Raw genomic sequence first — 9,935 nt, forward strand, 5'->3', positions numbered from 1 at the left:
TATGCACAACAAATATATGCACACATAAATGTGTGTGTGGGTGTGTGATTGTGTATTTGAGAGAGTGAGCGTGTGTGTGTGTGTATGCAAATTGCCTGAGCTTGACCAAAACATAATATCAACTTGGCTGCTACTGTTGAAACAAGTGAAAGAGCTCTTCTAGAAGATGCATCGCAGCACGCATGTGTGCTCAAATACAGTGAAAGCTCTCCTAACGGACACTCCCATTAAACGAACAGCTCTCTTTGGAGGACATTTGCTCAAAAGCATTTTGAATCAGGCCCATATCCAATTGCTCTAATGGAGCGGGCACAAATTAGCCGACTGCCGACTGTCCGCTCATTAGAGTTTTTACTGTATGTGCACATGAACATTTCTTATCACGAAAGATAGGATAGCGCTTAACACGCATTGTGTGATGTTGGTTTCAAATTGGTTTCTTGTGTTTCATTGGAAACCAATTTTTGCTTCTAACTTCTGCAATAGCTCTGAGGCACAACAAGACCGGAGATATAACAGAGATATACCATAGCAGAAATAGAAAAGGAACTACTAAAACTATAAAAAGTTAGTCATTTCTCTCTTCCAACAAGAAGTACCTGGGTAAACTTTAAGCTCTCATTAGTAAGCTGAGAAGGCATTATAAATTAAACTAATTTTCTTGTACCTATAATCTACCTTTTGACACTCTTCGAATGTTGTCCGGGATATTCTCCATTCTTTTAAATGTTATGTGCATCTTATATCAAGAGTTCTGTTAGCTGTTACATTAATACAGAAAAGCCTTCGTAATATCGCCAAGCTCTACGAAAGTGTCCCGACGTTTGGCTTATGACCCTTCTATAAATCAACAATAATTTCTTATATTATAGTTTGTGACAATTATAGTTAAATACAAACGGATGAACAGATATGCAAATCTAGGATGCTGAGGAGTTCAGACCTGCTGCGAAGAGTGCATAAGTTGGGATATAATGAAATGTTGTCATTTGGAGTATTTTAAGCTAGCAACAAATAAAAAAGTTGCATATTTACATAAGTAAATCAAATTTTAATACAAAAAATTAGTAAAGTGCCTAAAGTTGAAGGCACAATATAGCCACAGGTAAGCAGCAGAGCAAAATGCTTGAACCACAAGCCCTGGTCAATCCTTGCGCTTGGCTGATGCCAATATCTAAACGCTGTCTCATGCTGACATGTGTGCGGTCTGGACAAGTCGGAATGGAAGAGTCCAATGGAACGCACACAATAATTCTTCATCAACAGCTTAAGGCGGCGGGCAGGCAATAAATTTTGCGCTGTTAATTTGTCACATGATTTTAGTTGGCCAATTACAACTATCAGACAACAACAGCAGCGGCAGCAGCGGCAGCGACAACAATGGCAGCAACTTGACAGGACTTAGGACACACACACACACACAAGAGCGCATACACACACAGAAGGCACAAAGAATGACCACAACGTTGGCAGCTTAGCTGAACGGGAGCCAAAGTGTAGAAAAATGCCAATGAGGCAAAAACAAGCAGACCCCAGAGTCAGCGTTGTGCGTGTCTTGGTATTTATCTAATTGTCACACACAGATACACACACACACACATACACACACGCGAGTTGACTAGTTGGGAAACGCAATTCCTGCATTTCTGGACTGCCAGATAAATGTGTACAACAAAAATGTGGAAATAATACGGCATTTGTATAAGTCTAATTGCAAGTGTGTGCGTGTGCGAGTGTGTGTTAGCCATTGATCCTGGCCAGCTTGACATTTTAATAAATCCCTTGACTCGCACACGCACACGCACGCACACGGGCAGTGCGACAGAGATAGCAATGGCCAAGCAGTGACGCACTTCCGCTTCCTGTTTGTACTTGGACCAATTTTGTATGCGCCTTGTTGTTGTTTCTGTTGTTGTTTCTGTTTCTGTTGCTGTTGCCTGTGTGTGGACGCAAGGTTATCGGCAGAAGCTGCGTTAATGTCCCTGAGTTGAGCAAACATATCATTAATTTCATTTCAGCTCTGTACCTTCTCTGCCCCTGTCTCCGGCGACATCTTTCTCTTAGTGACAATTTGTCAAGTTGAGCAGTTAACTGTGTGCGCTTGTCTGTATTTAAATTTATTTTAATTGCCAAATAAGCGTCAATTTCAAGACACCTCAGCCTCAAAGAGACCCAAGTACGAAGATTAACTCACTTCAATTACAAGCATAGCTGTTTCTGCTGATCTATATACCATATATAAACCCCTTGAATGTAGGTACATAAGATTAAAGACAAGTTGGGCGAAGACGCCGAAGATTAAATACCCTTGCAGACCGATGGTCAGTTCGGTTTAAAATACATTGCAGACTAACTTTTGCGTATTTCCGCTTTAATAATTATTGAACTTTTAAGAGCAATGAATATATGTCTGTTCTATGAGCTCTATGAGCTAATAAAACTACAGTATTTCAACGCGAAAGCAATCACTGTGTCTCAATTTTCGACCGATTGTTTGACAGTTTTAAGCATATAGTAGTCAAATCCGCGACATTTCGGCAAATGTGCAGCGTTACGACGAACCCATAAGCATTAGAAACATAGAAAAGGAACGTAATCTGAACCCAATTTTTGACCAGAGATAGACAATACGAACAGTGTCAAACACTTGTTAAAAGAATTTTCAGAAAGAAACACATCTTAAATGAATTTGAACTTAGAACTCTTAGAAAATGAGTTTGTCAACCAAAAAGTTTCATTCCAAAATCCAGTCTTAGCCTGGACCCTCAGCACAAAAGGTAAATACAGTAAAATGCAATATCCAAATCAGTCAATCAGTCAGTTATGACAAACTTGCTGTCAGGCATGTTTGTTTAAATAGACTAAAAACTTGTTTTAATAAATGTTCTAACTTTATGTCTTCAAATCAATAAATGAATTTTCGCATATTCATGTGTACTTTTATCTTTAATTGCCAACTGTATCTTCATGCGAAATATAATATTGGATTCATATAAAAATACCATTTTTTTTTTTATATTTCATGCAAACTCATATCAATTTCATTAAGTCAAATACCTGTCAAAGCAAAAGCAGCCAATAAAATTGCCAATATTTATTGGCTGCATTGGTTATTTACCTTGGCAAAACTCATGCCTAAGCCGCGAGCATTGAAACCCTAAAATATAATTAGTTTTTGGCCAGCACACACACACACACACACGCGCACACAGATGCCTTGTATGGAGGAGTTCACAGCGCATCTGAAACAATTTTATGAAATATTCAATTTAATTATTTGAAATAACGTAGATGCAGCCAAATATCCATTGAATCAGTTGAGCGCATGGCTCTGATATCAGGGCTTCCCTATACCGCTCCATGCTGCGGTGACAAATTTTCCCCGGGCTCGACCAAACTAATTACTCGGTGCGCCAAGGCAAAAATGTGAATCCGCTAAAATATTTTTGGTCTCTGAAAATAATGGCGATAAGCCGATGTGCAAATTATTGGAGTTGCGGTCTTCGGGTTTCGAGGGCTGCACAAACGGCGCTGCCAATTGAGAGCATTATCCAAATATGGAGATTTACCTCTGAAATCAAAGCTACCCATCCAATTAGGCTTATGCATACACGCATGCACGGGTGTCATTAATTAATTTTCTATTCGAGTATGAAATCCAAGGACTTCAGGGTATACATATGTCTACGTATAACCATAACTATCCTTGACATTCGAAAGCTTTCCTTATCCACTGCCTTAGGAGCGATATTTAAGAAAAGAGTTGGAAAAATGGGTAGCAACCAGATTTGGAAAAAAAAATCTATATATAAAACTGCTTGTCCAGACTGACTGACTGACTGACTGATTGATGATCAACGCACAGCCCAAACCATAAGAGCTCGGAAGCTGAAATTTTCACAGTAGTTACCTCTTGTGACGGAGGGGCATGCTAAGACTGGTTTTTGGAAATATTCCATCCACAAGTTTGGAAAATCCCTAAATACTGCTCTTGTATCTGGTCTCCACAGTATAACAATAGCCGGGATCGTATGGAGTCAGTTCAAAGCAATTTCTGCTTTTTGCCTTACGAAGTTTAAATTGAGACCCCAATCTTCGGTTGCTATCCTTCTCCAGCAGGCTTCTTCAACAGATTACGCTATGCACAATTCTTTTCGTATACTATAATATGTATAAATTACAATAGCTTGTATTCCGTTTCCTCCACCGAACTTTCTCTACCTCTAATAAAATCGGTTCTTTCTGATATCTTCAAGAAATCACAGACCATAACCAGCAATGAGTGGGGGCATAGCTTGCCGGACGGGCTATAAATTTTCCCGACCGGGTCGGTGATTTTCCATCACTATCTCTTTATCCTATCTACTTAATCGGTCGGTGATGCTATTAGAAAATTGTGTATTCTAACTAGGCTTTTAGCATTTAATTTCCATAGTTTATGTATAATGTATTGAATAATTAGGAAGACACTCGTTTTGTCGATCATTACTAAATAAATAACTAAAATAAATAAAAATAAAAACTGAATCTAATGAATCGAATCTAGGAATACTCGCTCATATGTATCTTAATACTGGGTTTCGCTTTTTTTAAGGGGACAAACTATTCCGGCATATGGTATTTAGTATATACGATTTTTGATATATATATATATAACCGAAAAATGTATGGTTACCGGTTCAGTGTATAAAAGAAATTATTCAAATAAATATTAAGTCCGTTGATACCACTTACGTTAACACATATGAGTATCCATAATAATCATCCCGTACATCTGAATTGTTTACCAAAACAAGGACCATGCTTTGCTATAACCACCATTCATAGAACATATATAGATATACATATTTAGTGCTAAGAATACTTATCAAGATATCAAGATATTAACTTTTAACGGGACATGCTTATTTGCAAGTCAGCCCCTTAAGCATGCTGACACTTCAATTCTGTAGAGCCTTATAAAAGCATCCAGGACCTAAGGCCAAGTCAACAGTCCTAATACAAATGTGGAAGGAGCAGCAATCCGTAAACGACTGGCCCAGCGCAGAGCAACTGGCTAGCTTCTGGTGGCACTTGAAAGGTGAGCTTGGATTCAGGACTCTTCTGTACTATCAATCAAAAAAATGTCGTTGCTCGATTGAAAATCTATTGGATGAGAGAAACCTGACGACTACCACTTTGGTATGGAACAACGCGTCGAATGCACCATATCTAAGGTTGAAGCAGAATGTTGATATTCTGGGATTGGTTTGCTTGGACTCTGATTTATTTGAACCCGTATTGATTGCGCTTAGTACAATGCTGAACCATATGAGGGAGGTGCCCCTGCTGCTGCAGATATGCACTAAGGATCCGGATAAAACAAGTATATTGGAATTAGGCCCCCAGATTCTTAAGCGTTGCAAGGATCTGCTAATGCCGAATGTTCTGTTGCTATTGAATGATTTCTTCACCTCTTCACCTGGTATGATTTATGCGTATCAAATGTTTCCCACATTCCGGCTGCTGTCGCAGGTATACCATGCCGGCTTGCAGCTATATCCCTACAAACTGGCTAACCTACAGGGCCAGGTAATTAGGACACGGACAGATCTAACGCAGCCCTATTTACTTGTTTACAAAGATCGCAACGGAAAATTAATAACTACCGGTGTGCTCTGGCATTTTATGAAGGCGTTTGCACGTTACTTGAACGCCACTCTTGAGTTGAGCTATGATTCCAATTCGAGCAGGTCTGTACGGGACAGCTACTTTAAATTACTGCCGCATATCCAAAATGGAACAACTGACGTCACCACCAGCCTTTTCCCAGTTACCTATTCTTCGAGTAGAGACCTCAACATTTTCAGCTCCCCAGTTATCATCAACAGCTGGTGCACCATGTTGCCAGTGGAGCGTGTGGTCAGTCCGCGTGAGGCTATGACCGGAGTGTTGGAGTCGCCCTGGATGTGGCTATATCTTGGTATCGTCTATTGGTTAATTCGCCACCTTTATGAGCGCCGTATGCCTGGAAGGCCGATCTTGATACTGCTCCCTTCATTGATTCAACTGACTCTCCTCTGCGCCGTGGTGGCGCAACTATCTGCACTGTTTATTCGTCCGCAGAAACTTCGAATGATTTCCAATTTGGAGCAGTTGAACGCATCCGGATTAAAGATTATCGGAGCACGTGCTGAATTCAAACAGTATCCTGACGATATGAGAATCAAGTACGCATCAGCTTTCATATCCTTCGAAAACTACACACAATTTGTAAATCAACGTAATAGTTTTAATTCTTCATTTGGTTATACAATTTATCGAATGAAGTGGAATATTATTGCGGAACTGCAAAAGTTCTTTAAGCGACCAATCTTTCGATACTCTACCAAGCTTTGTGTTCGAGAAATTTCACTCAATTCTGTTATTTTTCAAGAAAACTTTCTGTACCGCAATCAACTAGATTTATATATACTTTGGTTGCGGCAAAGCGGCATCCAAAAGTTTTATATAAGTAAACATTTTTTTGATATGCTAAACGCGGGTTATTACAAACTGCAGGATTTAAGCACCCAAGTTGAAGTAAAACCACTAAAATTCGCTGAGATGGACTTTATCGTGGTCTTATACGGATATGCAATGGCTATATCGCTGTTCATATTTGTATTTGAGTTGCTTGTGTTCTATATCAATGTTTGCCTTCATATTTTGTAAAAGTCATTATTAATAATAATTGGCATTATAAGAAGTATAAATAGTTATGCTTATTTATTAATAATCTATTTAAATATTAAAATTTATATTCCTTATAATACATTTTGAAAATTCATTGTTAATATACTTTCATTTATTGCTTACTCAGATATAATGTTGTTTCACTATTGCAATTCTTATACTACTAGAATGATCCTTGATAAACGCCTTTCAGCCATTGCTCTCTTTAGCACAGAGAACGTTAAGTTTTTGTATTATATATAAAGTGTCACAATTTTCTGTGAGATCATACCTCCTTGGTAGAAATTGGGATCAAGGATTTGGTAGGTGCAGTTGCGTGTTTAAATCAATATCCTGGGTTTTTATGAAAATTCATTTGAGAAGTGTTTCATACTTTTCGCTTCCTCTTTGTTTAAGTTTTAATTGGCTTGAAATCTACTTTCAAAGCCCTACATAAAGTGTATCTTTATGACCTTCAATCCTACTACACATTATACTAACAGTTAAGAATCTAGGCGATCTGTTTGATTCGAAAATCTGCTTCAATCTTTATATAGATACCATCGTTAATGAGGCCAAAGGATTACTTGGATTTCGTTATAACGAAACTTTTGTACAACTCTCTTGTTCGCCCTATCCTTGAATATTGCTCTTGCATCTGGTCTCCGCCGTATAACAATAGCCGGGATCGTATTGAATCTGTTCAGAAGCACTTTCTGCTTTTTGCCTTACGAGGTTTAAATTGGGACCCCAATCTTCGGTTGCCATCCTACTCCAGCAAGCTGTTTCTTCTTAATCTTCCGTCGTTAACCAGCCGTAGGACAATTCTCGGTGTTGTCTTCCTACATAAGTTGATTGTTGGCGACATAGATTCTTCTATTCTGTTAGGGCGTCTTCAGTTCTCTGTTCCGTCTAGACCTACCAGGAATTATCGCCCCTTATTCCTGTTTACGTGCACAACAGATTTAATTTTTTTCGCGTACTATGTATAAATTACAATAGTTTGTATCACGCTTTCCCCACCGAATTTTGACTACCCCTAATAGAATCGTCGCTTTCAAGATACCTTCGGGAACTCACTGACCATTCGGAGCTATGAGCAGGCGCATAGCTGCCGGATAGGCTATATTTTTCTTTTGCTTCAAGCAATACTATAATCTACATATGTACGTATGCATATGTATTTCACACGTAATATTATTACCTGCTCTTTGCTTACACGTCAAGTGAATAATAATCTTTAGCTACCCTGCAGGCTCGTAACTTTCATAATTATGCATATGCATATGTACGTATGCATAGTTTGTGCACCGTTGGACAAATTACTCCCCCCGGCGGACAAGCAGCTACTTAACATCCAGCTATGATTGGACCCGAGGCGAGTGCAGCTAACTGATTATGAAATGAAGTGCCAATAAATTGCATCGTTGCGCCATAGACATGTCCATCATGAGACGATGTGGCCCCCGTTCTCAGTGCGACTAAAGTTCAAAGGCAAGTCACGGGTTAAACGCCCATTAAATTTAGCTACGATACGTACACACACACACACACACACACACCATAAGATCCAGTTTAGAACTAAAAGCTGCGCCAAGGGGTCAGGCGATTAGACTTGGCCCCGATCCTGAGCTGCAGTCACGCCAGCCAAAAGTCGCGCGTATCCCCACTGAGCCATAAATATTGGTAACACAATCTAAACACTGAGCCCAAGTGGCGGGCCAGGGAAGTGTGAAAAGTCACACAATGAGCCGGCAGACACACACACACATACACCTGCACGCACACATGTGTCTGGCCCAACGCCACCCAATCGAATGGCATCGTGTTTTAAATCGCTACGAAATTGGTTTTCAATTTTTAAACGCCTCACGCTGGCTCCGTCCTGGGCCTGGCATCTGGCGACGTACATATGGTAGGTGTTATGGCCTCCTGCACCAGAGTCTTGCGTGCCTTGGAGCCAGCTCCGATACCCCCCCATCCAGTCGATGTGTGTGCGTGTTTGTCGCTCTTATGTTTTATACATGATTTTTCCACGCGTCGACTTTTTGTTTCTGTTCGGATTTGTCGAGTAGTTTGGCCCGGCCGGCGTCCGGGCCACAGGGGTCGGCCTGGCCAGGCTTTCCTGCTGGCCCATAATTCAAGTAAGGCGTTAATCTGTGACACCCAACGCTAGAGCCGAACCGACAAAGCCAACAGCATAAGGTGTGTGCGTACGTATGTGTGTAAGCCTTAGAGAAGGCTGGAGTAGGTGTGGGGTATGTGTGTGTGTGTGTGTGTGTGTGTGTGTTGCTCCTTGGTATGCAATTTGTTACCTGTTTGACAAATGGCGCATAACTTCAAAAAGGGGTTAATTACTCAAAAGGTCGATTTGTGTGTCGCGTTTATTAAGTTTATGTTTATGTTTATGACGTTCGTTATGCATCGGTTTGTTATCCTTTGCAGATTTGGTTTAGGGTCAGCTACTCAATCGCAGCATGTTGCGGCAACATTTTGAGGCCGAGCTGTGGCGCCCTCTAGTGCAATTTCTGTGCAACAAGAGCTGCATAACTGCCGTTATTTGGCATTAAACAAAGCAGTGCACGGCCCAATACTCACTTTTCCGAGCACCGGGAAAAGCTTTAGATTATTTATCTCTTTTTGCACGGCCCAAATCTCAGTTTGCCTCCCACATCGAAAAGCTGCAGTTGTTGAGTTTTTTCAAGTTTTTTTTTATTCATTTTTTTTTTGTTTTAGTTTTTCTACTCAATTTACTTTTAACATTTTTTTGTTAATTTTAAAAAATTTTTTATAATTTTTTTGTTACGTTAGTTTATAAATTTTTTGTTTTTTTTTCTGCTTTATACTTTATAATTAATTATTTATATAATAATAGTAAATATTAATCTTTATGGTTTAAACTATCACGTTTTTCACAATAATCTTTTTTCGTTTTTTTTTTTTCTTGTTTTCTCGTATTTTCATTTAAGTAACTTACAAAATTAATTATTAGATTTTTTGCGTTTACTTGGGTTTTGCATCATTTCGTAGTTTGTATATAAAGGTATCATAGAATTATTGTAATATGTATATTATATAAAAAATTGAAAACTTAAAGGGATAGCACATAAAGTCTTAAATGTGTCCCATTTAGTTAATAATCATAAAAAGAAATATATAATCAAAACTCAACATATTTGCGCACTTCAGTGTGGAAAAAATATTGAAACAGTTTGGACCGCAAATTAATATACAATTACGAG

General features: G+C 39.1%; 1 protein-coding gene across 1 annotated transcript; it reads left to right on the forward strand.

The window, feature by feature from the left end:
- The first annotated feature begins 5,004 nt into the window (after window positions 1-5,004).
- LOC135437090 (uncharacterized) lies at window positions 5,005-7,792 on the forward strand. Its single transcript, XM_064694928.1, has 2 exons — window positions 5,005-6,209; window positions 7,756-7,792. The coding sequence occupies exons 1-2, from the start codon at window positions 5,005-5,007 to the stop codon at window positions 7,790-7,792; spliced, it is 1,242 nt and encodes a 413-aa protein (XP_064550998.1).
- Window positions 7,793-9,935: the final 2,143 nt, after the last annotated feature.

This window comes from Drosophila montana, unplaced genomic scaffold (assembly GCF_035044405.1).
Source record: "Drosophila montana isolate Dmon_TW-CO22-7 unplaced genomic scaffold, ASM3504440v1 contig_3733_1, whole genome shotgun sequence".
NCBI lineage: Eukaryota > Metazoa > Arthropoda > Insecta > Diptera > Drosophilidae > Drosophila > Drosophila montana.

What these genes read in the sequence shown, in the direction of transcription:
- LOC135437090 (XM_064694928.1), top strand. Translation starts at nt 5,005, where the DNA reads ATGTGGAAGGAGCAGCAATCCGTAAACGACTGGCCCAGCGCAGAGCAA. An exon ending in CCTGACGATATGAGAATCAA is followed by an intron (nt 6,210 to 7,755) that starts GTACGCATCAGC and finishes GTCGCTTTCAAG; the next exon opens with ATACCTTCGGGAACTCACTG.